General features: G+C 42.4%; 1 protein-coding gene across 1 annotated transcript in view; it reads right to left on the bottom strand.

Annotated features, from left to right (window-relative positions):
* strn4 (striatin, calmodulin binding protein 4) overlaps positions 1 to 24,400 on the bottom strand; it is a 60,988-nt gene that overhangs the window by 10,150 nt on the left and 26,438 nt on the right. The window contains 29 exon segments of the mRNA XM_034168726.1: positions 5,542 to 5,619; positions 5,621 to 5,650; positions 5,652 to 5,689; positions 5,692 to 5,730; positions 6,068 to 6,154; positions 6,273 to 6,371; positions 7,956 to 8,096; positions 8,184 to 8,318; positions 8,321 to 8,350; positions 9,633 to 9,647; positions 9,650 to 9,748; positions 9,842 to 9,896; positions 11,612 to 11,647; positions 11,649 to 11,773; positions 11,868 to 11,920; positions 11,922 to 11,960; positions 11,962 to 11,992; positions 12,315 to 12,409; positions 12,874 to 12,980; positions 12,982 to 13,038; positions 13,142 to 13,195; positions 13,197 to 13,321; positions 14,499 to 14,570; positions 14,573 to 14,602; positions 14,605 to 14,667; positions 14,670 to 14,680; positions 16,020 to 16,098; positions 16,257 to 16,333; positions 16,451 to 16,554. Of these exon segments, the coding sequence (XP_034024617.1) occupies positions 5,542 to 5,619; positions 5,621 to 5,650; positions 5,652 to 5,689; positions 5,692 to 5,730; positions 6,068 to 6,154; positions 6,273 to 6,371; positions 7,956 to 8,096; positions 8,184 to 8,318; positions 8,321 to 8,350; positions 9,633 to 9,647; positions 9,650 to 9,748; positions 9,842 to 9,896; positions 11,612 to 11,647; positions 11,649 to 11,773; positions 11,868 to 11,920; positions 11,922 to 11,960; positions 11,962 to 11,992; positions 12,315 to 12,409; positions 12,874 to 12,980; positions 12,982 to 13,038; positions 13,142 to 13,195; positions 13,197 to 13,321; positions 14,499 to 14,570; positions 14,573 to 14,602; positions 14,605 to 14,667; positions 14,670 to 14,680; positions 16,020 to 16,098; positions 16,257 to 16,333; positions 16,451 to 16,554 (2,004 nt within the window).

Genomic DNA, 24,400 nt, shown 5'->3' with positions numbered 1-24,400 from the left:
TGAGTGGTGCATACCGAGCGGTGGCCCGTGCAGCTTTGGGACTCTCAGATCACGTGATGGTCCACTTGGATTTGAACCATATGGATTTGAATCACGTGTGATTGCATCAGCGAAGCTTGAACCTTCGTGCGCATTTTTTCGCGCCTGTCGGTTGCGTCATTCGCCTGTGAGCAGGCTTTGTGTGAGCACTGGTCCACCCCTCTCGTCGTTTTTTATTGTGAATAAATGTCTGAATGATTTGGAGCTTTGCTGCATCAATTTCTTTTCCAGAAACTGTGAGAGACCTCCAGGTGGACACCGTTCGGAAAATTAATATGGCTTTCAGGGACGATTTTATGGGGATATACAGATTAAGGAGTGTTACTGCCGCTTTAAGGACGGCCCACAACTGCTGAGAGCGCGGCCGCTCTCCCAGCGCCGATTGAGAGGCTCAGACCTGTTTCAAGACAGCGTCCAGTTTAGAAATGATCGGCACATTCCACTGTTACAGGAGTTTTTGTCATGGAAAGAGGAACGGAATTCCGCGTGGTCGCGGTGCAGCTGCATGGTGCAAAGCAACGCCGTGATGAAGCCTCCAGGACATGTTCGGGCATGTCCAGCTCATGCACAATCACAATCGGATAATCACACGACTGAAAAGCAAGTGGAATCCATCTGAAATCCACCTGAAGCCGTCCTGTGAGACCAACACGGAGGTGGTTTTGTGCCGCGTAATGAACGGCTCTGTGGCGCGTCCCTCTGCTTTTCTTTCCATGAAAAAAACTCCTGTAACAGTGGAATGTGCCGGAAAAAGTGCTGATGTCCACTACTTCTGCCTTTTTGTGAAAGGTCAGACGAGGGTCCCGGATCAACAAAGCCTTCACGTTGGAAATGATGTGGTTGTTTCAGCGGGGTCTGAGCCTGCGATCGGCGCTGGGAGCGCGCCGCGTTCTCAGCAGTTGTGGGCCGTCCTTAAAGCGCAGTAACACTCCTTAATCTGTATAATCCCCATAAAATCGTCCCTGAAAGCCATATTAATTTTCCAAACGGCGTCCACCTCGAGGTCTCTCACAGTTTCTGGAAAAAAATTGATGCAGCAAAGCTCCAAATCGTTCAGACATTTATTCGCAATAAAAAACGACGAGAGGGGTGCATCAGTGCTCACACAAAGCCTGCTCACAGGCGAATGACACAACCGACAGGCGTGAAAAAACTCACGCATGCGCACGAAGGTTCAAGCTTATCTGATGCAATCACACGTGATTCAAATCCATATGGTTTTTGAAAAAAAAAAATAAAAAGGTCGGATACTTTTCTAACAGACCTCGTAAACCTGTTGTGAGGACATCTAAACTGTGGAGCAATGAAGCTGTGGAGGAGCTACGCGCGTGCTTGGGCACTACGGATTGGGATATGTTTGAGGCTTCAGACAGTCTAGATGACTACATGGACACTGTGACGTCATATATTCATTTCTGTGAAGACAGCATCATCCCACAGTGCACCAGGGTGAGATATAACAATGACAAGCCCTGGTTCACACCTAAACTCCGGCAGCTCCTTCAGCAGAAAGAGGTGGCTTTCAGAGAAGGAGACAGAGACAGCTATAGAGGTTCAAAGTACAGATTTAGCAAGGAGGTGGCAAAGGCTAAATCCATGTACAGTTCACGTCTGTAGCAAAGGTTCTCTGCCAACGACTCGGCCTCTGTGTGGAGGGGGTTTGAAAGAGATCACCAAACTACAAGCCCAAAGCCACCTCGTGTATTGACGACCTGAAGCTGGCCAACGACCTGAACGTCTTCTATTCACACTTTGAAGACAAGGACTCACACCTCCCACCCCCCACACAACTGGATATTCAACACCCTGGACCTCCCCCCTCTCACCGCTGCCCTCCCCCTCCCCCCCATTGCCCTCTCCGTCCAAGAGGAGGACGTAAGAAGACATTTCATGAGGCTGAATCCATGTAAGGCCCCGGGCCCAGACTGTGTCTCTTCTGCCGCCCCTGAGACACTGTGCTGATGAGCTGGCTCCAGTCTTCACGGGGATCTTCAACACCTCCCCTGGAGTCATGCCATGTTCCAGTCTGTTTCAAGTCCTCCATTATAGTTCCAGTTCCCAAGAAACCATGCATCACTGGACTTAATGACTACAGGCCTGTGGCTCTCATGTCTGTAGACATACAGACGCTAGGATCCTGTTTGTGGACTTCAGCTCTGCATTCAACACCATCCTTCCGGCTTTTGCTCCAGGACAAGCTTTCTCTGCTCCACGTGCCCGACTCCACCTGCAGGTGATCACAGACTTCCTGACGGGACCGGAGTCAGCATGTGAGGCTGGGAAAGAATGTCTCGAACACTCGGGCTCTCAGCACAGGACCTCCACAGGGCTGTGTCCTTTCCCCTCTGCTCTTCTCCCTGTACACTAACTGCTGCACCTCCAGCCACGACTCCATAAAGCTCATCAAGTTGTGGGAACGGACACCACCCTCATCGGACTCATTTCGGATGGGGATGAGTCTGCCTACAGGAGGGAGGTGGACCCGGCTGGTGACCTGGGTGTAGCAGGCAACAACATGGAGCTCAACGCCCAGAAAACAGTGGAGATGATCGTGGGACTTCAGAAAGCCACAGCCCCCCCGCCCTCCCTTGCCCTCACCAACAGCCCCATCACCACTGTGGACTGTCACTGCTTCCTCGGCACCACCATCACCCAGGACCTCAAGTGGGAGTCAAGCCACAGCCCCCCCGCCCCCCTTCACCCTCACCAACAGCCCCATTACCACTGTGGAATGTCACCGCTTCCTCAGCACCACCATCACCCAGGGACCTCAAGTGGGAGTCAACCATCAGCTCCCTCATCAAGAAGGCCCAGCAGAGGATGTACTTCCTGCGGCAGCTGAAGAAGGCCAAGCTGCCGTCCAGCTGATGGTGCAGTTCTACACGGCCATCATCGAGTCCATCCTCTGCTCCTCCATCACGGTGTGGTACGCCGGGGCCACAGCCAGGGACAGACACAGACTGCAGCGCATTGTGGCCTCTGCTGAGGTGATCGGCTGTAGCCTTCCATCTCTCCACGACCTGCACGTCTCCAGGACGCTGGGCCGAGCAGGTCGGATCACAGCTGACCCTTCTCACCCTGCACACAGTCTATTCAACCACTCCCCTCGGGCAGGAGACTACGGTCCATCCGGACCAGAACCTCCCGCCATAAGAACAGTTTCTTCCCCTCTGCCGTTAGACTCATGAACTCCTCATAACTCAGTCACCTAACCTTAACTGTCACTTATCATTTTATCACGGGTCACTTTAGACAATGTACTCTGGTTTTAATTGCACTCCTCCCACTGCACTGTTTTTTCTGTTTCTCTTTCATTCTGTTTTTCTGTTGCACACAGCCTTTCATATGTCATTTTTTTTATCTTATATTTTGTCTTATTTTGGCACATATTTTATATTTTATCTTAGCATTTTATATTGCTCTCTGTTTAATGTTGCACCATTATATCGAAGCAAATTCCTAGTCTGTGAATCCTGTTCATTGGCAATGGCAAACTTCTTCTGATTCTGATAGATAATTTGTTTGCTGTGGCCAATACTACTTCTAGCGTTGCTGCTAGTGCTCCTGACGTCCCTACTACAATGGGCGAAAATGCAACTTCAATGGGCGAAAATGAGGACAACTTTACTGGAGAGGTTAGTCCAGGCTCAAAGCTAATTGATGTCTATGTTGGGTCGGAATCGGAGGATTCCGTGTCCAGTGAGCAGGTCGTGGGAAAGGACGCCCAGGAGATGGCAGAACCTGAAGTTCATCATGCTAGTGCTTCTACTGTCAACGTCCCTTCAGCTACGTCTGAGGCCGAGCCTGCTATGGATTATTTCAGCCGCCTTAACCAAAACAAGCTGTATTATTTTTTGAAAAACACCCAACACTGAACACAAAAACGACCCTGAATAAGTGGTTGTGTTCCCCGAGACTGTCTGCTGTAAGGTAAGATAAACTAAACACACAACCTTTCTCTCTCTCACACACACACTTTGGAGACACAAAAGCTTTTTTTCCGCTTGTGTGCTTTTGCTTCTGTTTTGTACTATGATCAAGGTGAAATGACAGTGAAAGTGTGTGTTCATGGTGTTTAGGTGTATAGTATTTGTTCATTGGGGGCTCGGTATGGACGGGTGGGTGTGTGTGTTTGGGGTGGATTCGTCGGGCCAATAGTGGGCTGGTCCAGAGGAAAAATGCCAGGGCCAAAATTTGTTCCCAGTCTGACCCTGGGCTAACGCGTGACTAAACAGTCTTTCCAGATTTTTACAAAGTGTTTTACTGAATTAATGTGAAATAGTTAAAAAAAAACAAATACAACTTCTACTCCTACTTAAAATACAAAATATACAATATATTTAATTTGGTAGTTTCAGGAAAAAACATACAAAGAAATGTAATGAAAACAATATTTAGACAATGACTTTTTCTAACTGTGTATTTTCACGACAATGGATTTGAAATGGAATAATCGAGATGCGCTTGTAGTGCAGACTGTCATCTTTAATACAACAGGTTTCCTCAATGCTTAATGTGTTTCCACTTGTTAAACAACAACCCACTGTTACTAATAACATGGAGTAGCAACTTTTTAAAATGTCCTAAAAATATTTCATGGAACCTGCTGAACATGAGCAAGAAGAAAACTTCAGGCAGCTTCGTTGTGATTTGGCGCTATATAAACAAAATAAATTGAATTGAATCCATGCTAACCCCGCTGTCACAGAGCACCACAGGTTGTCAATGCATTTAAGGAAAATATGCATTTAAAGTCAGCGCCAATTCTTAATATAAGAAATGATACACACTGCACAGCCTGTGCTGATTTCTGTGTGGAGCGAAAATCAAAGTTTATCCAAACATCAAAACACAAATGTAGCATAGTAAGACTTGGTTCAGATCATTTTTAAGGTTGCAGTCTCAAGAAAAATTGAGAGATGGATTAGTCAAGCAAAACCTGCTAAATACGTTTTTATATTGTCAGGCTGTAGCCTTTTAAAAGTGAATTGAAGATCTTCTAAGAACTCTGAAGCCTTATGTGCCTTCACGTGCACTCTTCTCAGGGTGTCCAACCCCATTCCACGACCTGGCACCTGGGTAACAGATCAAGTTGTGGATTGCCTGTTTGTGTGAAACACAGTTGGGGCCCCAATCATCTGGGATTTAGCGGCCATCGGACCAGACTGAGGATCTGTCAAGGACCGCGTGTTTGTTGCCGCGCAACAACATTCCCACATTAAACAAACCCACACACAGACGTCTCTACACCGACCCCAGATGTAGATTTTCTACGCTGCACTGCCCTCTTCTCAAAATGCTACCCTATTATATTTTCAAAAATTATGACTTGTATTTTATTGGCAATTCTCTCATTGAGCATTCATCATAAGGGGTTATGATGGCGGCGTAGGATCCAGTCTCATTGTATTCCAAGGTAGTTTCAACATTTTCACTTTTTTCCCCTCTCTTTGACAAAGTGTTTGCTGTAGTTTAGCTAGTTAACCCCCAAACATGTCTCACCATAATGACAGTGGCAATGTCGACAAATATCTTGGCAAGTGCATCTGCGCCAGCGCTGGCAATGAAGGGCTGGGAAGAGGTGGAAGGCCACGTCGTGAATGGCCTCATCGGTGCTTTTTCCTGTGGGCTGTGATTTCCTTCACGCACGCCTGTTGTCAAGCATCCACAGTCGCACTGAGCAGTCATGGCCTGCAGGGGCAGAGGAGACAGCAATGTAGCAAGATGGAAAGCTGCATCCTTCACAATAGGAGACTAGAGATTTTTACAGAAATGTGGTCATTGTTTCATTTTATCATAAAATTCTGACCAAAACAGTACAGGAGAAGCAATTTTGCAGAAAAACTGATGTGGCTGAAAACAACCTCCATTTGCAGAAATATCGTACAATTAAAATGAGATGAGATTACATTACACAGTATTAATAACTGAATAAAAAAAAAAACTAGATAACTCATGATGAAGCTCAAATATTCTAAGAGGGTCGGTCCTGCAGGGGGACAGTAAGGTTGGATGTTTGGTAACTCACTGCCAGAAATGAGGTAAGTGCCTTTGGGGTCTGTAGTTAGACAGGTAACTGCGTCCAGGTGGGCTACCATTGTGTGGACAACTTTACCTGCACAGTCACAAAGAAGCAGGTTAAATACATTCAAATCCCCCGCCCCAAAAAACCAAACTATTTTGAAAACAGTATTAGAAGATAACAAGAGAGAGAAAAGAACTCATGTTGATACCCGTCTTGTTGTCCAGGAACCGTATAGTGCGATTCTCATGCGCAGTGATTGAGATGGGCTCAGAGGGGTGACTGACCACACGGTTTATCAGCTCACTTCCTGCAAAAAAAAAAAAAAAAAAAAAAAAATTAAAAAGTAATAATTCACTTTAACACCTGCTTAAATACTTTTGTTTGCACTGCCATTTTTTATGTGTATATTATAACTACATACACTTCTATTTTATTTTTTACATGTCTTACCTCTATTTTTGTATTTATTGTAATTTTTTTAGTCTGTATACATTTCTTTTTTAGTTCTATTCTTGGTGAGATCAACTGCAACACAAATAATTTCCCATTGGGATGATGAAAGTTTTTCTGATTCTGATTTGTTTTTTGCAATCCCATGTCCAAAAAAGTTGGGACGCTACATAAAGTGAATCATTTAGTCACTAAGACTAAATCTAAGCTGTTTCAACTTGAATTTACTTGGCACACAAATCAAACAAAACAAAACAACTCACAACAAACCCGTATGACCGAAAGGATGAGGGCAGAAGCAAAGCATATAATTCCCCCATACTATAAAAACAAGAAATGTATACACACATATACACATGCATGCACACAAACAACTTAGTAAGTTGTGTGTGTTCTCCACTCAGATTGCAATAGCCAATCACAGATTAGCCTTTCTGTCCATCATTACCTGTATTTTGGCATGCTTGGCACCAGAAAGTTATGTTGGATCCAAAGGGATCCAAAAAGGCTAGGACCAAAAGTTATATTGGATCGGTTCTCAATGACCAATAGCGTTAGAGCTTACTGCCAACAGCCAGCCAATCACAGCGTGGCATACAATTATTCATGAGATGAAATCACTAATGCTAGCAAGAGGTCAGTAACTTGCTGACAGACACTGTTGAAAAAAAAAAATGTCAAACATGTCAACAACAGCAGAAAATCGTCTGCCATCGAGGTTTGCTGAGTTCACAGAGGAGGACTGGTGGAAATACTGAACTTCAAGGATGCCAAAAACACTAAGAAGGTAGACAAGCACGCCTACCTGACTGTTTTAGAAGCATTCATATGCTGTTCACAACAAAATAATTGATCTAATTTACTTCACTCTGTTTGCTTAATTTGGGAGAGGGGTGGACAACATAACTGATGGATGGCAAGTCGTCCAGCATAGAGAAATATTGGATGAAGAAAAGTTATAAGCCTCGTCCAGTATAACTTTTCTTCATTCAGTATTTCTCTATGTTGGACGACTTGCCATCGATTATTTGTATTACATACACACACACATACACATATAATTCAACCAGCATGTAGCGTCTACCTCACCTCTACCAGACCCCATGCAAAAGAGCGACTGAAATGGCAACATTCCACTTTATGGTTTGATACGACGTCGACGACAAAAAAAAAAAAGTTAAGACCATATTGTTCTTCATCCGGTCATGTTTTTTTAATTAGTTTGCCATATTTAATTAAAGGCTTTATATATTTTCTTCCTTAACAGATTGATTTTGTTATTTTTCTTTTGGATTCCACTTTGTGGACTTGCGACACTGATGTCTTCAGTGCTCTCAAAAGTTGGCTATGTCATCTTCTTTTCAATTACCAGGGTATAAATGATTTGGAAAGAGTTGTACATATTTTACTGGAAAGTTCAATCTACGAGTGCAGAACATACCATCCTTAGTCTGCGTCGCAAGCGATGTGATGCTCTGCTCTGTGTTGAGGTCATAGAGTAGCGTCTCGCCACCGTCAAACGACACCACCACCTGGTTGGGGTCAGATGCCACGAAGGCCACCGAGGTGGGCGTGCCGTGTTCTGGCAAAAAGCAGGAGACAAAGATCTTGGGAATAGATACAATACAGAGCCACAAAACACACCAAAGAATTGCAGACATGCGGCTACCTTTTTCTTTATTGAAGATAGACAAGCAGGTTGCCGAGTTCTGAGGTCCCAGATGCGAACAGTACCGGTCAGCTGAGCAGGAAGCCAGATGATGTTGGACAGCAGAATAAGTCAGACCCCACCCGCTGTCCTCAGGCCTGCAAGTACGCTGCTCTCAATGCCAGGATCTGGTCAGAAAGCAGCAGATGAAGTCAGGGATTTGCACAAGTATGCTGACACATCATTATGAACTTACTGCGTTTGATACTGTGATCATCGTGTTTTACTTGATAGGCTGGAAAATTACTCTGGGATTACTGGAAGTGTCCTTGCTTGGTTGACGTCTTACTTGTTCAGTCGTTCTCATTGGGTTGTGTATAATTAGTGGTGGGCATAGATTTTTTTTTTAATCTAGATTAATCTCACTAAAATCTTGAAATTAATCTAGATTAATATAGATTAAAATGGCTCATTCAGAATATGCGTGCTACCTAAGTAATGACTGTCCACCCAGAAGAAGAGTGGACTTCTTCCAGAAACTGTCTGTGGCCGTGACGGAGCTGGCAGTGCTGAGCCGCTCACACCAGGCAGAGAGAGGCAGCAGCCGGCCGCCGCCGTGAGGAATCTTGGGGTACTTTTTGATCCTATGTTGTCCTTTGACCTCCACATAGAGATATTACGAGGACTGCCTTCTTCCATCTGCGAAACATAGCGAGGATTCATCCCATCCTGTCTATGGCTGATGCTGAGACTTTGATACATGCATTTATCTCTTCCAGACTGGTTTATTGTAATGCTTTATATTTTCTGGTCTGCTGCAGTCCAGCATTAGGTGTCTTCAGTTGGTGCAGAATGCTGCTGCCAGACTTTTTACACAAGTAGAAAGTTTGACCACATTACACCATTTCTGGCGTCCCTTCATTGGCTTCCGGTTTCTGCCAGATCGGATTTTAAAGTCCTGCTGCTGGTCTATAAACTGTTCATGGACTGGCTCCTTACTACCTGGTGGACGTGGGTCAAGCCCTACAAACCGGCGCGGCCCTTGCGTTCACAGGGCGCAGGGCTTCTGTGTGTTCCAAGGGTGAATAAGAAGTCTGTGGGGTATAGAGCCTTCTCCTACCGTGGCCCTACTCTCTGGAATGATCCACCTGCAGCTATAAGGCAGTCCGACACGGTGGAGACTTTTAAATCAAGACTGAAGACCCACTTTTTTAGACTCTCTTATCGCTTAATTTATTGTTTTTATGTTGCCTTGTAATGCCTTTTATTGTACTGTGTTTTACTTTTTTTTATTGTGCCCTTTTTGATCTTAAATCTACTCTGTCGTGAGATTGCGCAATATGAATTAATAATTGAATGAATTGACTGAAATTAAATATGGCACACAATAGAATGGTGAGTAAAAAAAAAAAAAAAAGTTACGTACACCGTGCAGTATTATTACTAAAACTTCAGGCAACTGGGACAAACCATAGTTATCATAGGATCCACGTTGAGGTCCGGCATCTTCCAACACCTGATGGTTCCATCAAGGCCTCCACTGTAGCAGGATTCTCCATCCTCACCCATAGTCAGTGACAGAACCGCTCCGCTAAACACAAAGCAGAAAGGGATGAGAGTCTGCCCTCAATACAAACAGCCACTGACAGAGCCGTGTTTGTACAATGTTTTGGGTCCACTCACCTGTGCCGCTTCTAAACTGTAGATGGGCTCAACATCTAATGCTGCATTCCTGTAGACAAAGTGTTTGCAATTTAGTTCCTTTGCTCTGCCGAAGGAGCTTTGCGTTCATATCCTGTTGCTGCTTATAATGCAACGGAGATGCATGTGCTAGACTACATTAATAGCATTATTGAATTGTTACTCCTCATTCCCTCCATATCTGTGTTATGGAGATTTTTTTTTTTATTATTATTTATAATTATATCTGAAACCACTTTGTGGGCACTTATTCATTCTTCTGGAACTAGATTTCAGTGAGCACTCAGATGATTCCTTTCATGATTAGTTTGCATACAACCTGCCCTTATTCCTATCATATTAAAGACAGGACAAGATGGTGGAAGAACTACTCAAATAATAGTAATAGAATTGTAGAAATATTGTTAGAAGTAAATGTTCTCCACTGAAAAGGTTCCAAAACTAAAAGCAAATATTAGCAGCAAAGCATATTTACCAAAATAAAAAAGGTACTCAGAATGCAGCCTGGTTCGTTTCAGAATAATCTATATTATTGGACTATAGTTTCTTGACGTGCTGCATTATCACTTTAATGTTTGCAGCTGGTAAATGTGGAGCTAAATTAGTTTTTTTTAAATGGATTACATTTTGCTCTGTATCTTGTGAATTTCTCACTGTAGATTAATAAAGCTGTCTAACCATAATTATGTCATTCTTTATTGTGGTGTCTGAATATTGTGTACGGATTGGTTAATCTAATGAATAAGAACTAGTAAAGGTTCTCAGTTAACGTAGTGTTGTTTAAAAGTAATTATTTGCCTGAGATGAAATGGACTTGAAGTAACAGCAGAACATGAAAATGATCAAGTAAAGTACCTTAAAGTGTATTTATGTATAGTAATTGAGTAAAGGACCTTGGTACTTCCACTGGCAGACATCACTCCTGCAAATATTATAAAGACGATGCAAGTCCTATAGAGGCCCAGAGGCTGACTACAGCGTTTGATTGTGTACGATTCTCCCTGGATGGGATTACCAGACCCTCACGAGTACTTCCCCACCGAAGTCCGGTACCCATTTACAGCTGGGTGAAATGAGACAATGCAGATAAAGTGTGGAATCCAAGAGACAAGGCATGCACACACAGGTATTGTCTGGGACAGTTTGTGTATTAAAAAGTGCTTTTCATAGATCACCATTGATGGATTTCATATTTGCACCTAAAATCCAGCCACAATGTCCCAAAATGTTGTTTCCAACTGCAAATTGTAATAGATTTGCTACCCCCTACTGGTTGTATAAAGGCCACAACATTTAGCAATTCTGGTTGTTTGAGACACGTGGTGGCTTAGCAATCCGCTCAAATTCAATTTGTCAGTGAGGAAAAAACTATTCTTTTTTTTTCCCCCAACTACACTCGTAGCAGGGGTTTCAAATTACCTTTACATTTCAATGCGCCCCCAGATTAAAGAACAGATTCTTAGAACTTTTCAACACATCTAATGTTTGGAGCCATAAATCAAAAACTATTTCCCTGTTTGTTGTCTTATATGAACTGAACCAAAGTATGCAATTTTTCCTTTATCTATAAAGGTCGTTATAGTTATATACTATACAGACCTATATTTCATTTAGAGGAAAAAAAAAAAATCTTTTTTTTTTAAGAGCAACATCTCAATCAAAAGCACATTGATGCAGAAACACCACACTACTGTATGTGATGTACTCTGCTGTGTTTCCCACAGGGGACGCTAACAGACTCTTACTGTCTTAGAGTGCATGGCTTTGTTTAGGTTCCAGAGTTTTTAGTGTTCCGTCCTCAAAGCTGTGGAGCAGCACCGCTTGGCTGGTTGAAAGGTCAAGCGCGGATGGCGTCAAGTGGCTGCGTATGTGAAAACGAGGGTTCCATGTCTTCTTAAACTCCTCCCTGTGTATCCTGCATCTGGCAGGATGCATAATTTAAAAAGGGTTCACACGTCGGTGACATTTAGCAAAGTTACATTTTCATACTGAGGCGCAAGAAATGCTTAATTACATCCATGGAGAGCTCGTTGTCATTGGCAACAGTGAGATCGCCAGTTCCCCAGGTTCATGTCCCCTCCTCCTACGGCATCCAATGAAGACATCAGAGGAGAAGCCCAGCGCGCCACCTGCAGGTGAAAGTTCATAGGACTTACAGGTAATGTTCAAATTTAGCAGTAATCTCAGATCTGTAAAACAGAACTGTCTGCATTTCCTTTTCTGCACACCCACATTGCTCACAGAGCTCTTATTTAAATATGTAGAAAAGCTGGTTTCATGAATTCTCTCCCACACACATTAAAACGCGTGCAAATGGGAGACTTGACTGCATCTAAATGGGAACCTGAGGCGATGACACCATGTAGAGTAAGCGGCTGCCAGACGTAGCTCGACTTGGGAGGGATAGTCTAGACTTTCATAAGAGCAATCAGAGGTGTCAGGAAATCTTACCTTCCACAGAGCGAGACTGCACCGCTACAGAGGGAGGCGGGGCAGGTTTAGGAGGGAAGTCCGACATCATGCCTTGTAACTGTTCCGCCGATTTTCTGAACCCGGTGAGAGAGAGAAAAAAATGAACAATAATACAGACCAGTAGAGAGGAAGGCTAAGAGGCCAAAAGAAGGACAGACAGAAGTGAAAAACACAAATCGTAAAGATGAAGCTTGAGGGGAAGAAATCATACAAGCACAGAGATACAAGAAATGTGACGCAACCAATGGAATGTGGTTTGTATAATAAGAAACTGCAGCATGCGCAATAAGTGACCCAACACCACAAAAAAGTAAACAGAAAAACTCTACAGAGATGACAGACACACAAATCCAAAGAGCATGGTGCTTTGTGAAACAGGACAGAGAGACAAGTGGTTCAGAAAGAGGTCGGTTTTATTGACCATGAAGAAATGCAAAGACAAAAAAAGGTGAGCAGGAGGCCAGAAAAAACACACACACACACACACAACGGGCAGTGGTTCTAGCAATGCGGGTGCTAATAATGTTGCTAAGGCAACAGCATACCTAACTCCCGTCCGTCACCCGAGATCCGGGCCTCTCCCGCCCCCTCCCCATCCTCCCCCGAGCCCAGGAAGTCAAATTCATTGAGTGCGTCTTCAGAGTCCGTCCTCGTCCTCTTCGTCGTCCGGGTCCAGGTCTGTGGTCATGGGCTCCGAGGACATCTGGACACAGAATACAGCGAGTATTTAGAATTAAATTTGCGCTTTTAGGTTATCGTCATTAAAAACCAAACATGTTTTTAGATAGCGGCATCACTGATCGTACTTTTACACGAGACTTCTTGCTCTTGCGGGGACCATCAATGCAGTCCGTGGTTATATGCCCGGAAGTCATCATCCTCATCACTGTCGTCTTCATCGTCATCCTCACACCCATGCAGGAAGGGGATCTTATTGAGCACCGAACTGCCCAGACGTTCCTTAGAGCTTTTCCTTTCCCGCGTTCCTACAGATACAAACATATTTACACTCTACAAAAAAAAAAAAAACATTATAGCAAAAAACAAGATTTTTGTGACACAGTTCACATGACATGTTATCGACATGAAGCACCTTGGGCTTACTTATGCAGTTTTTACACTAAATACACAAAAATTATTCTTGCAAGTTCTGTACACTCTTGTGTTTTCCAGCTTCATTTATTGTCTCTTGCACATTTACTTTACTATTGCAATTTTAACGGATGATTATGAAGACAGCATAGAACATCTCTACATACCTGCAACATTCTCATATCAGACACAAATTAACTGCAATCACAACTCAGAAACGATTAAGAGGATCTATATAAATATATATAAATGCAGTCCATTTACCATATGGACAGATTTCGGAAACATACAGGAATTTAGAGATAACAGAGTTTAGATGTACTCTCTGTCCTTTCTAGTTATACCTGTAAACACGTCAGGCTAAGTCTGGGAGCATGCAATGCTGCATCCACCACAACAATTGAACAACCTTCGGTCCTGAATGGCAAACCACCCAGACTGACACATGGCGCAACCCAACTAGAGTTAGGTATTTGGACAATTCTATCGTCCTTCATGACGTTTACTGGCAGGCATCATGTTTTCCAATTAATGAGACGTCGCCCAACTCTAATCCCCAACTTTCAAAAGTAACCATTGATCTGCTGCAGCCAGGTAAGCAAAGGGCCCCTCTTGGTCTTCTCCAGCTGCTGGAGTACAGAACACTCAGGCACCTTGTTGGATCATGTAGAGAGAAAAGAGGCCACATGGAACAAAATGTCATAGCTGATATTCCCACAAAATGCAAGTGACATGTCTGTCCAAGTATCCCTGAGTAACCGCTCATTTGACACAAAGTCATTCCAGTGGTATCCAAAGATCACCTGGAGACCTCGCACCAACAAAATCTAGTCTTCGCCTTAGGTCACTGGTTAGCAAGTTCACAGCATTGTCTGCAAAGCCATAATCAGTAAACCTTTCATCCCTAACGAAGGCACCCGAGGTGCTGGTTTCCACAAACCTACATGCACCCAGTCCATGCAAGCACTGAACAGTGTAGGAGCCAGGACCACATCCCTGATGAATGCCAGTTTTCTCTGCCCCAGCTCCGCACAACAGTACCAAGGACAGCATCTACCTAAACAGTCTCACCTCTTAATTGTTCCTCTATTTGTCTGACTAACAAGGACTCGCCACCTCCCCGGGGCTCTGGCTCGGACAGACGTCATTGGATGGGGGCCCATTAGCTTCTGGCTGCTCCGCCCCAGAAGGGAGCGCACCCGCTTGGAGCGCATGTCCAGGATGGTGTCTGAATACCCCCCTCCTCAAGATATCTATAATCACACACATACAAATGAATAAAAAAACTGAAACCCACGCAATCCTTATCATCTCCATTACAACGATAATATAAATCATAATAAACATTTTAAGCATTAGGGTAGCCGTGAGAACTAACGCCTACAGCACACTGCAGGCTTCTTGTGCGTATCAAATAGGACATTCACATCACACATAGCAGTTGAGCACGTGTGTGTATTTAGACCGGGATACGTTTGTATTGCATCTCTGCTTAAATGTTCCACACCATTTGTCTTTGACAGACTTTCATTCTACACTCTTCTGTGACGAATTGTTTTTGCATGCAATTTTTACTGCGTGTAATCGCTTTGGACTTTTGAGCGTTTTGTTTTGTACCACTGGCAGGGTTATCTGAGATAGCCATCCTCTTACAGCACCTCTCTGAAAACATACCTCATGTCAAATAGTTTATAATATATAAACTTTCTACTCACAGCAACCCATAATGACAACATGGAAAAAGTTTGTTTTTTTGTTTGCAAATTTATTAAAAATACAAAACTCAAATCAATGTCTAAAAGTCACACATTTGCTCAATACTTTGTTGATACACCTTTGGCTTTGTGATTTCTTAGTTTTTATGTTTAATAAATTAGTAAAAATCTAAAAAAAAAAAAATAAAAAATAAAAAACACTTTTTCACATTGTCATTATGGGGTATTGTGTGTAGAATAAAAAAAAAAAAAAAAGAATTTCATCCATTTTGGAATAAGGCTGTAATATAAAACGTGAAAATGTTAAGTACTGTGAATACTTTCTGGGTGCACTGTACATATAGACTCACCAACAGCATTTCCTTTGTTTATTATTTTATTTACTTATTAATTTTTTTATTATTTAGTCCAGGGCCCATGTGGGTTAGTTGAGGGCTGTTTGGAAAACTAAAGAGCAGAAAGTAAATTCTTGTAACCGGACAGTAGTCATGTGACTCTACTCTGCCCCGCCCCCCAAATGAGTGAAATTGTTAAGAAAGAAAAAAAATACTGTAAATCTACTACAGTCATGAAAGCCCCAGTAAAAGGTGTTAATTATTTAATGTTTACCTGTATGATGTCTAAATGACTGCATATACTACAGACCATTTTTTTGTCCATTTTAGCTGTGTGCCGTTTCCAGCACATGTGGAGAAAAAAAATAGGTGCTGGGTCTATTCTCTAGAGGTGGGCAGGACATGAGACATGCATCTGTGATGCATGTGTGCAGTGTGCAAAGTTTAAGCTTGTTAACACGGCTGCCTCAATGAAAATCAACACGCAACAGCGACGTGCACGACGCTTGCAGTGCGTTTCAGGCCTAATGGACAAGTCTTACTTCCGTAGTAGCTGACGCCCCTCCTTCCAGGACATCTGATTGGATGGCTCAGCATCCGATTCAGCCGGCCCATTGGGAACTACAAAAATAAGGAAATATTAGTAACCAATGATGCAAAACTGCAAGGCAACAAATGGAAAAAAGGGCAAAAAGGCAGCCATCAATAACCAAAACCAGCAGGTTAGCACCTTATATCCATTTTGAATTTTTCCCCAAAAATGATTCCGCTGTACATACGTTGGTCTGTCTCTGTCGCCGATTTCTTGTCTCCTGGACTCTGGTCATTGCCTGTCTTCAGTTTCTGGTGCTTAGCCCTGCACAGCCACAAGAGGTCAGTGTTACAGCCAAATATAAAACCATTTCCATGACAAATCAGTATGCCAGTAGCATGATGGCGTGCTCATAGACAATCAGACAAAGCGATGTCTTACCTCTCCTGTTTGAGAGCATACTCAAGCATTTTGATCCGCCTCACCAGGTCCTGTTTCATGTTCTCCTGCCCTTTCCTCTCACCTTGTAGGAACGCCACTTGAGCCTGAAACACACATCCAAATCATGACATCAGAGTTCATTCCGACAGGCTTGCACAAAGCCCAGACCTGCACACAATCATAAAACACAAAAACTAGGTGGGAAAGGATTTAACTCTGCGCACCAGAAGAGCTCACAACAGAGCGTAAGATAACGGAAAACGTTTGATGTAGCGGGCATAGCAAATGTGACCTCTCCGAACCCAGAGGGATAAGTAGACGATTGCAGAACACAGCTTTTATTTTTAACGCCTCAAACCAGAGTTCAACATGTATCTGCAGAAGATAAAAAACAAACTGAACAAATTTTAAAGTCCTACGTTTAAAACATATCTTTCCTTTGACTGCTTCCTTCCTCAATTCTGTCCATTTCCTCCCTCATTCAACTTAAAAATTTACTGCCAGAAAAAAGAAGCTCACTTCCCATTTTCACCATGTATCCTACAAATACAGTAAATGGGTCTGTGAGAAGGAGGAAAAACAAAAACAAAAAAAAAAACAAGTGATATTGAGACAAGGCCGAGTGACGACAAGCAAGTTTCGACAAGGTCTTCCTTCAGGTAAGCGGCACACAGAGAGACTGGACAAATTACTAAACTGCTGCAAAGTGCATGGAAAAATTTATGCACAGCCTTCAAACACGCTGGATTTAGCATCAGGTGACAGTGGGTAAAATTAGATCCGAATAGTGGCTCACGTCAGCAAGGAAACAGGTCGCCCTCCACTGGGACGATGAGAGAGAGACAGAGAGAGGAAAAAAAAAAGACAAGCAGCGATCCAGTTGAGATTTTAAAGCCAAGAATCTACTCAAGCAAATCTCAGGATGTGAATGTAGGAACAAAGCTTTCTCTGTGTATGTGCCAAAGGGTGCTTGTTTTACAGTTAATTTCTCTTTGGCACGTGTGGGTCCATGAGTCGGCTCCCACATGGACACAGTCTCGGAAAACTGGAGCAGTCTAAAAACACCACTCGAGGGACAAACACTCGATTGTACTTCAGATGGTAGCCAATAATGTGCACGCACATGCACCGTGTCATCAGAAAGGGGCAGTAAGTGACTCACACAATTATCTGCCAAGTAAAATGTACTGCTGCTAATGTTTCATTCTGATTAATATGGTTTTAATTGCTTTGGAGAATTCTGAAGATAAATGTTAATTTTAGCACGTCAGCCCTCAGTGGATGACCTAAGAGGTCATGAAACACAATATCTTACAAAAAGGCCATTTATTACTGATTATGCAAAATAAGCCACTGTACATGCATGTAAGCATCCTAATTAATTACAGATGCGATCCAAGCACAGCGAGCAGTGAGCAGCTACACTCCAGCACCCGGGGACCAACTCCAGATGTAAACACACTGCTTGGTCATGGGCACAACCCTACTGTACATGATCTGACAGTTGAAGAAGCCCACACAGCCACAGCTGAGAACATGCAATTGCGACACAGAAAGGAACTGAGGATAATGGGATCAAACCCCAGATCTTATTGTTGTGAGGTAAAAGTACCAACTGTGCTGCCATGAAGAATTTGCTTCAAAAGTCCCAACGGTTGCAGGATGGTATGAAGAGACCTTAAGTACCAGAACCAGCAAGGCCAAATCTGCATGCTCTTGGACCAACACTTAAGCACCACTTACTTATCCCTTGTTAGTAACCACCACATGGAATAAGTGCAGAAGAACACCCTTGATATGTAAATGACACTTGCTATGAAGATTTAGAGTTAAGTACGGGCATGCACTGATTGTATCGCACCTAATTGTTTCTATTACGTTTGCTTTTATTCTCGTGAATTCTTGTTCCTGGATTTTACTGAAAAGCACTTTGGACACAGTCTGGCTGCTGTAAAGGGCTATGTAAATAAATGTCAATTGACTGATTGAACTCAGACAGCAACATCAAGTTCACCAGGGAGGACACCAAAGACAATATGTTGGACTTTCTGGACTGTGCAGATCGTGGCACCGTAGACACTGAAATCTACAGGAAACCAACACAGACAGACTCGTTTCTGCAGTTTCATCCCCACCATCCACTAAAACAAAAGCTTGGAGTGATCTGGACATGACAGTAAAGGACTAAAAAGGCTCCCAGAAGTGTGAAAGCCAAGATGAAGGAAGGTAAGCATCCAAAGAAGGCTCAGAAGACTTGGACAGCCAAATTTCACCTTTGTCAAATCAGCATCCAGATCCAGCAAATCAATAGCAGTTGGATCAGTTTGGATTGAATGATAAGAAATTAACGACACTACCAACACATAAGTGTCATATAAGTGTCAAACAGTTACCAAATATACACCTGGAACATCAAACCTATAATACATCACAATATCCATCACCAGAGGTTAAACAGTAGGTTAACAGCAGTATAGGAATGCGACTACTTCACCGGGATAATTCCCTACCCTTTACGACAAATGAAGCAGGTCCATTAGCATACAAAAGGTGTGCCTCCCCTACACGGGACTGACAGCTGAAAGTCTCTACCGAAAAACTAGGCAACTGGAATAAAATACCTTGCCCAAATATCCAAGTGGTGTGAATGGGAATCGAACAGTCTCCAACTTAAAACCTAATAAAAAGATTAATCTGTTTAAGAAAACTTACAATGTGTGATCGTGAAACATCTCTAAATAATGTCTTAAGATCAAGAACGTCATAAAAATTCATACGAATATGAGCAAAACCAACACATTCAAGCAGGACATGTTTCACTGTAAGTACGCAATTACACTGTATACAAAAAGGTGGGTCATCTGCTGCAAGTAAATATGCATGTGTCAAGTGTGAATGACCTATATGAGCGTGGGTCACACAATGTTTTCCCGCCATTTAGCTAGTGGTAAACGAGTAAGCGAGGCAACGACTGGTTGATGTTGATGAAGTTCATTATGGGATGTAGATCCCATAATGTTGCCATAAGTTTCTAAAATAATTGTTAATCTTTGGCTTTAGATCCATGTAGGGTATGTGTATTTCTGTTACATCCATAGCAAGAGCTTCTTTGCCAACTTGTCAGCTTTTTCATTTCCCTGGATCAGTTTGGAGAAGTTTAAGAAAATTTTTGGAAAACATACCAGTTTTCCTCAAATCCATCAACACACTGCGACACATTCTTTTACACCTTTAGCACATCTTATAAGTCAAAGTAAGTCCTAATGTAGGCCCTGAGGTCCAGTGGACCCAATATTTTTCTTTGGATACCGTGGTGTGAAGTAGGTGACGGTATGATTTAACAGTACATTTTAAAGCTCTTTTTAACACATGCGCCATAAGCCTAGTTGGTCACCAAATCAAGCCTTTAATTTTAACACAGCTTCAAGGTAAAAAGTAGTAATTCCTATACAGAGTTTGTGGTCCACTGTTGTTGGTGCTCATCTCCAGTTTCCGTAAATGTGAAGTGGATGAGAGGCTACAATTTTCAAAGCCAAGGCACGTAACTATTTACAGCCAGGTAGACTGAGACAATGCAGATGAAGTGTCTTGTCCAAGGACACGCAAACAGAAAGCATGATTGATAATCAAACCCAGGTTTACATGATGTACACCGAATCCTCATCCCACTGAGCTGCTTGCTCTTCAAGGTAAGAAAGAGAGCTAGAGTTGGTCTAATTTAGGAAGCAAAAGGGAGTGACTGCAAGAACTTGCAGTTTTCTTTTATAACTACAAATGCATGAAAGAGATTCAGGCTTAAGTCATTTGATGTGTGTAACCAGTTGTTGTCTATGTTCTATCACTCTGTTGTTGCGGCTGTCCTTTTCTTTGCTGTGGTGTGTTGGGGCAATAGTATCTCTGCTAGAAACTGCAAGAAGCTGGATAAGCTGGTTAAGAGGGTGCAGTCAGTGATCAGGGGATCACTGGACACCGTGGGGGGCAGCTGCAGAGAGGTGTATGGAGGTGGAAGGTGCAGGCAATCCTCAATAACAATAGACACCCTCTGCCTGAGACTCTGTCCATCCAGAGGAGTAATAGATCTGAGCGCTTCCTGTCCGTTCGGTGTAGGACAGAGCGCTTCAGAAGATCCTTCATTCCTGATGCTATTCGAGCCCACAATGACTATTGCTGATTTAGCTGTGTGTGGGGGGGTAACGTTACAGTTTTTTTTTTTTTTACTATTTTTATATATTTATTGTCTTTCTGTCTTTTAAAACCGGATTTGCTACTGTACGACAACTGAATTTCTCCATGAGGGGATTAATAAAGTATCTATCTATCAGACTTAAAACTTGTGTATAGCTTGATGAAGTTAAGGACTGAGGTCAACTGGTTGTGTTTCTTATTTTAGTAGATAAAATGTTTCCTTGAGGCAATAAAATTTGCCTTGATTCCTTGTATTACTAAAGATACTAGAGGACTCCTCCCAGCCTGACATCAGATTATAGAATCCAATCGCACGTCACACTGGGGTCAACCAATTAAAACGTCAACCAGTCAAACGTGGCCGAATGGAATGTGCACATCAAGACATTTTGTCTCCCACTCACACAGACAAGCTACAACTTGCTCAAAAGCATGCAGGTAACTAGCTACACCCTTTAGCACCAGAGTTACAACGTGTTTCACAGATAGGCTACGGCTGGTGTCTGACCACCGCCCATAACATCAATCCATAACACGGGTATTTTTTTATTTTTTTTTACCATGCATAAACACACACACACACACACACACACACACGCAAAAATTGGCACATCCAGTGCATCAAAGGGGGTGCTACTGGACACGATTGGTTTAAAAAATGCTTGTTTGTGACGTACTGTTCTTTCCAGATTCAAATATTGTTTTATTCAGCAACATGGAATTTTCATTATTCATAGCCTTAAATCTATCAATGACTTTAAAAGGAAAATTCAATAATCTCACAAGGCAAGGCAAAATATAATGGCCTTCAGAGTGCATACCTCCAGTAAACAGCCAAATGCAGTGGTTCAAAAAACAACAACAAAAAGAAAAGTATCCCACTCACATATGGCCCATATGTACAAACACCATAAGGCAAAAACATTTTATCTGATTTGGACAAAACTTGGTGGAATGACTTAGGCTCAGCCAAGAACAAAGTGGTTTGACTTTGAGAAAAATCTGTTAAAATAGTCACAGGCCAAAGCAAATAAATAAATAATAAGATTATTAGCCAAATAGTCATACTTGGGGGGGATATTTAGTACAGAAATTGAGAAACTGGTTAATAGACAACCTAATGACACACTTGCCTCCCAAACAGAAGGGCCCCAGTAAATGGCCATGCTCTACTCACCGTACACATCTTGAGTTGTGTCAGGAAGAGCATCCAGGTGAAAACTTTTGCTAAATCAACTTGCAGATCCAAACCAGGGGGCATAATTGATAACCAGTGCACACATAAAACAGTAACTAAAAGATGCACATGACAATATTAATATATATATTGTGATTTATCAAAAAAAAAAAAAACAAATAGATGGCAAAATGTTTGCATAGGTATGCAAACTGACTCATGTATGAACATTTTTACTTACTCTATATACCGTATTTTCCACACCACGAGGCGCACCTAAAAGCCTTAAATTTTCACAAAAATCGTCTGTGTGCCCTATAATCTGGTGCGCCTTATGTGCGCACTGAATTCCAAAATCTGTAAAAACGACCGACGTTGTCTTTGACCTTCGGAATATCGGACCATTTCCCGCTGACACAAGGACGTAATACGTAAAGTAGGTACGCTAGCAGCGTAGAGTACGTACCCTGGCAGCGATAAACCACTCGGAGAACATTATGTAATACGTAAAGTACGAACACTGCCAGCGATAAAACCAATCAGAGAAGAGTCCGTGAGTCCGTGGTATGTACACTTACCTCCGCCACTCCTCCGGTAGTTACCGTATACTACAGGTATCCTGGAAAGCAACATTTGTTTGTCTAAGGACCCCCGAAAATGGCGCCAGCGAAGACACATGCTTACGAGGCACAATTCAAACTGCAGGCTATCAGTTACGCAGTTGTTCATGGGAATAGAGCAGCTGTGAGAGGAAACAAGAAAATGAACTGTGCCAAGTTAAAAAGACCAAACAGAGTTTCCGCAGAAACAAAGCGAGGTGGCCACAGCTAGAAGACCATCTGTTCAATTCAGACATAGAAGATGAAGACTTCGATGGATTTGTGACAGAACCATAATAAAAAATGTGAGTACCATATTGTTAAATACCGGTAGTTCAAAGTTGTTAAAAAGTTCAAATAAACTCACCGTTTTGCTTCCGTGACCTTTTTTGTTTTGTTTTTGTAGACTATATGTTTTAGCGTGCGCCTTTTGTAAGGGTTAAGTACCCGCTAATTGAGGCCACGCCTTATAATCCGGTGCGCCTTTTGTAAGGGTTAAGTACCCGCTAATTGAGGGCGCGCTTTATAATCCGGTGCGCTTTATGGTGCAGAAAATACGGTACATTAGATTAACTTGAAAATACTTAAAGTGTACACACTGCAAGTATAGGAAATCATCATGACTTCATACCTACAAGTACTCAATATTAAATGGCACAGATCTGGATTATGAAGAAAAACCTCAATTAGGACATCTCAATTTAATAATTATTCTTTTCTATTTGTTATCTTTGATTTAGATTGGTCACATGATTATTTTATGTAATAGAGTGTGTAATCCTGACATGAGGCAGTAGCTAGAAATTATGACATTTTATATGTTTAATCCTCTGGGGCCGACGCTGTCGTATACGACGGCTGAGACCAAGCTTTACTAAATTATAAATAACTTTTTAAAGATATGAGATAGAAACTTTTTTTTTTTTGCTGAAAAGTTAACTTCACGGACTTTCGAGCCACCGTCCACCATCTTTGTACTCCTCATAGAAGCTGTGTGATGACGTGAGCAATGTGAGTGTCCAATCGGAATTGGTTCACCGTCACGTGGTTTTTCCAAAATCCAATCGTAGGGCAGATTCACCTCACGTGACACACCAAAGATTGTTGTCAGGAGTGATGTGTTACGCGTTGGCCCGTTTGAATAGCCCCCCGGCTGCTCCAATGTGCTCTGCGCCATTATGCACAGCGAAAGTGAGCAGACGGAGAGCCTCTCATACAATCTCACGTGCTCAAACAGTGTGTGAGTATCAGGATTGCTCGACTAGTTTTCCTGTGAATGTTAGTGGGTAAACCTGTGGCAAGCTCTCTTGCTCCGGCGTAAAGCACTGTTTACCATATCAATGGAGCGAGGGGGGAGGGGCCACAGCTCAAACTGAATGAGCCTCGAAGTGTGAATGTTGCTTTCAGAGCAGGAGAGAACAACACACAGTCAACTTCATAGTAGAAGTTTGTGATGTGACTTTTGTGTAATAGCAGACAGAAATTGCTTTGAGATGAAGACAAACACAACGCATAGACCGTTTTGTATATATTGTTCAAAATGTGCATTTGTGTTTATTGTTTGAACCTTTTTGTTGTACAGTCTTTCACACAAGACCCCAAATTACCTTTATAAAGTGTCAAAACAGTTGTTTATTATAGTTTGCTGTGTGTTTGAACAAATGTGTGTGGAAAATTATTTTCCGCTTTACTTTTTTCCTTTCTTATTTCTGATTTTAAACTTGTATTACACTTATAAAACACAACTATAGTATATATATTTTGAAAGTACAGGTTGTCCTTAAAAAAGAGACATAAAACTTGACTGTGGGATGCAGGGAGAGCTGTTAACAGCAATAATAACATTTATGCCAGGCGAGTGAACTGTCCAAAAAATGCCCTCGGACCCCAGAGGGTTAAAGAAAACCCATGTTGGGAAATTTTTTTAAAAACTGCCATGCATCTTGTGTCTCACAGATTAAAAACACACGTAATGAGGATAAAAACTAT

The sequence above is a fragment of the Thalassophryne amazonica genome, chromosome 4 (genome assembly GCF_902500255.1).
Source record: "Thalassophryne amazonica chromosome 4, fThaAma1.1, whole genome shotgun sequence".
Taxonomy (NCBI): domain Eukaryota; kingdom Metazoa; phylum Chordata; class Actinopteri; order Batrachoidiformes; family Batrachoididae; genus Thalassophryne; species Thalassophryne amazonica.
The sequence above is the reverse complement of the archived record's forward strand: the minus strand, read 5'-3'. Positions and strand labels throughout refer to the sequence as shown.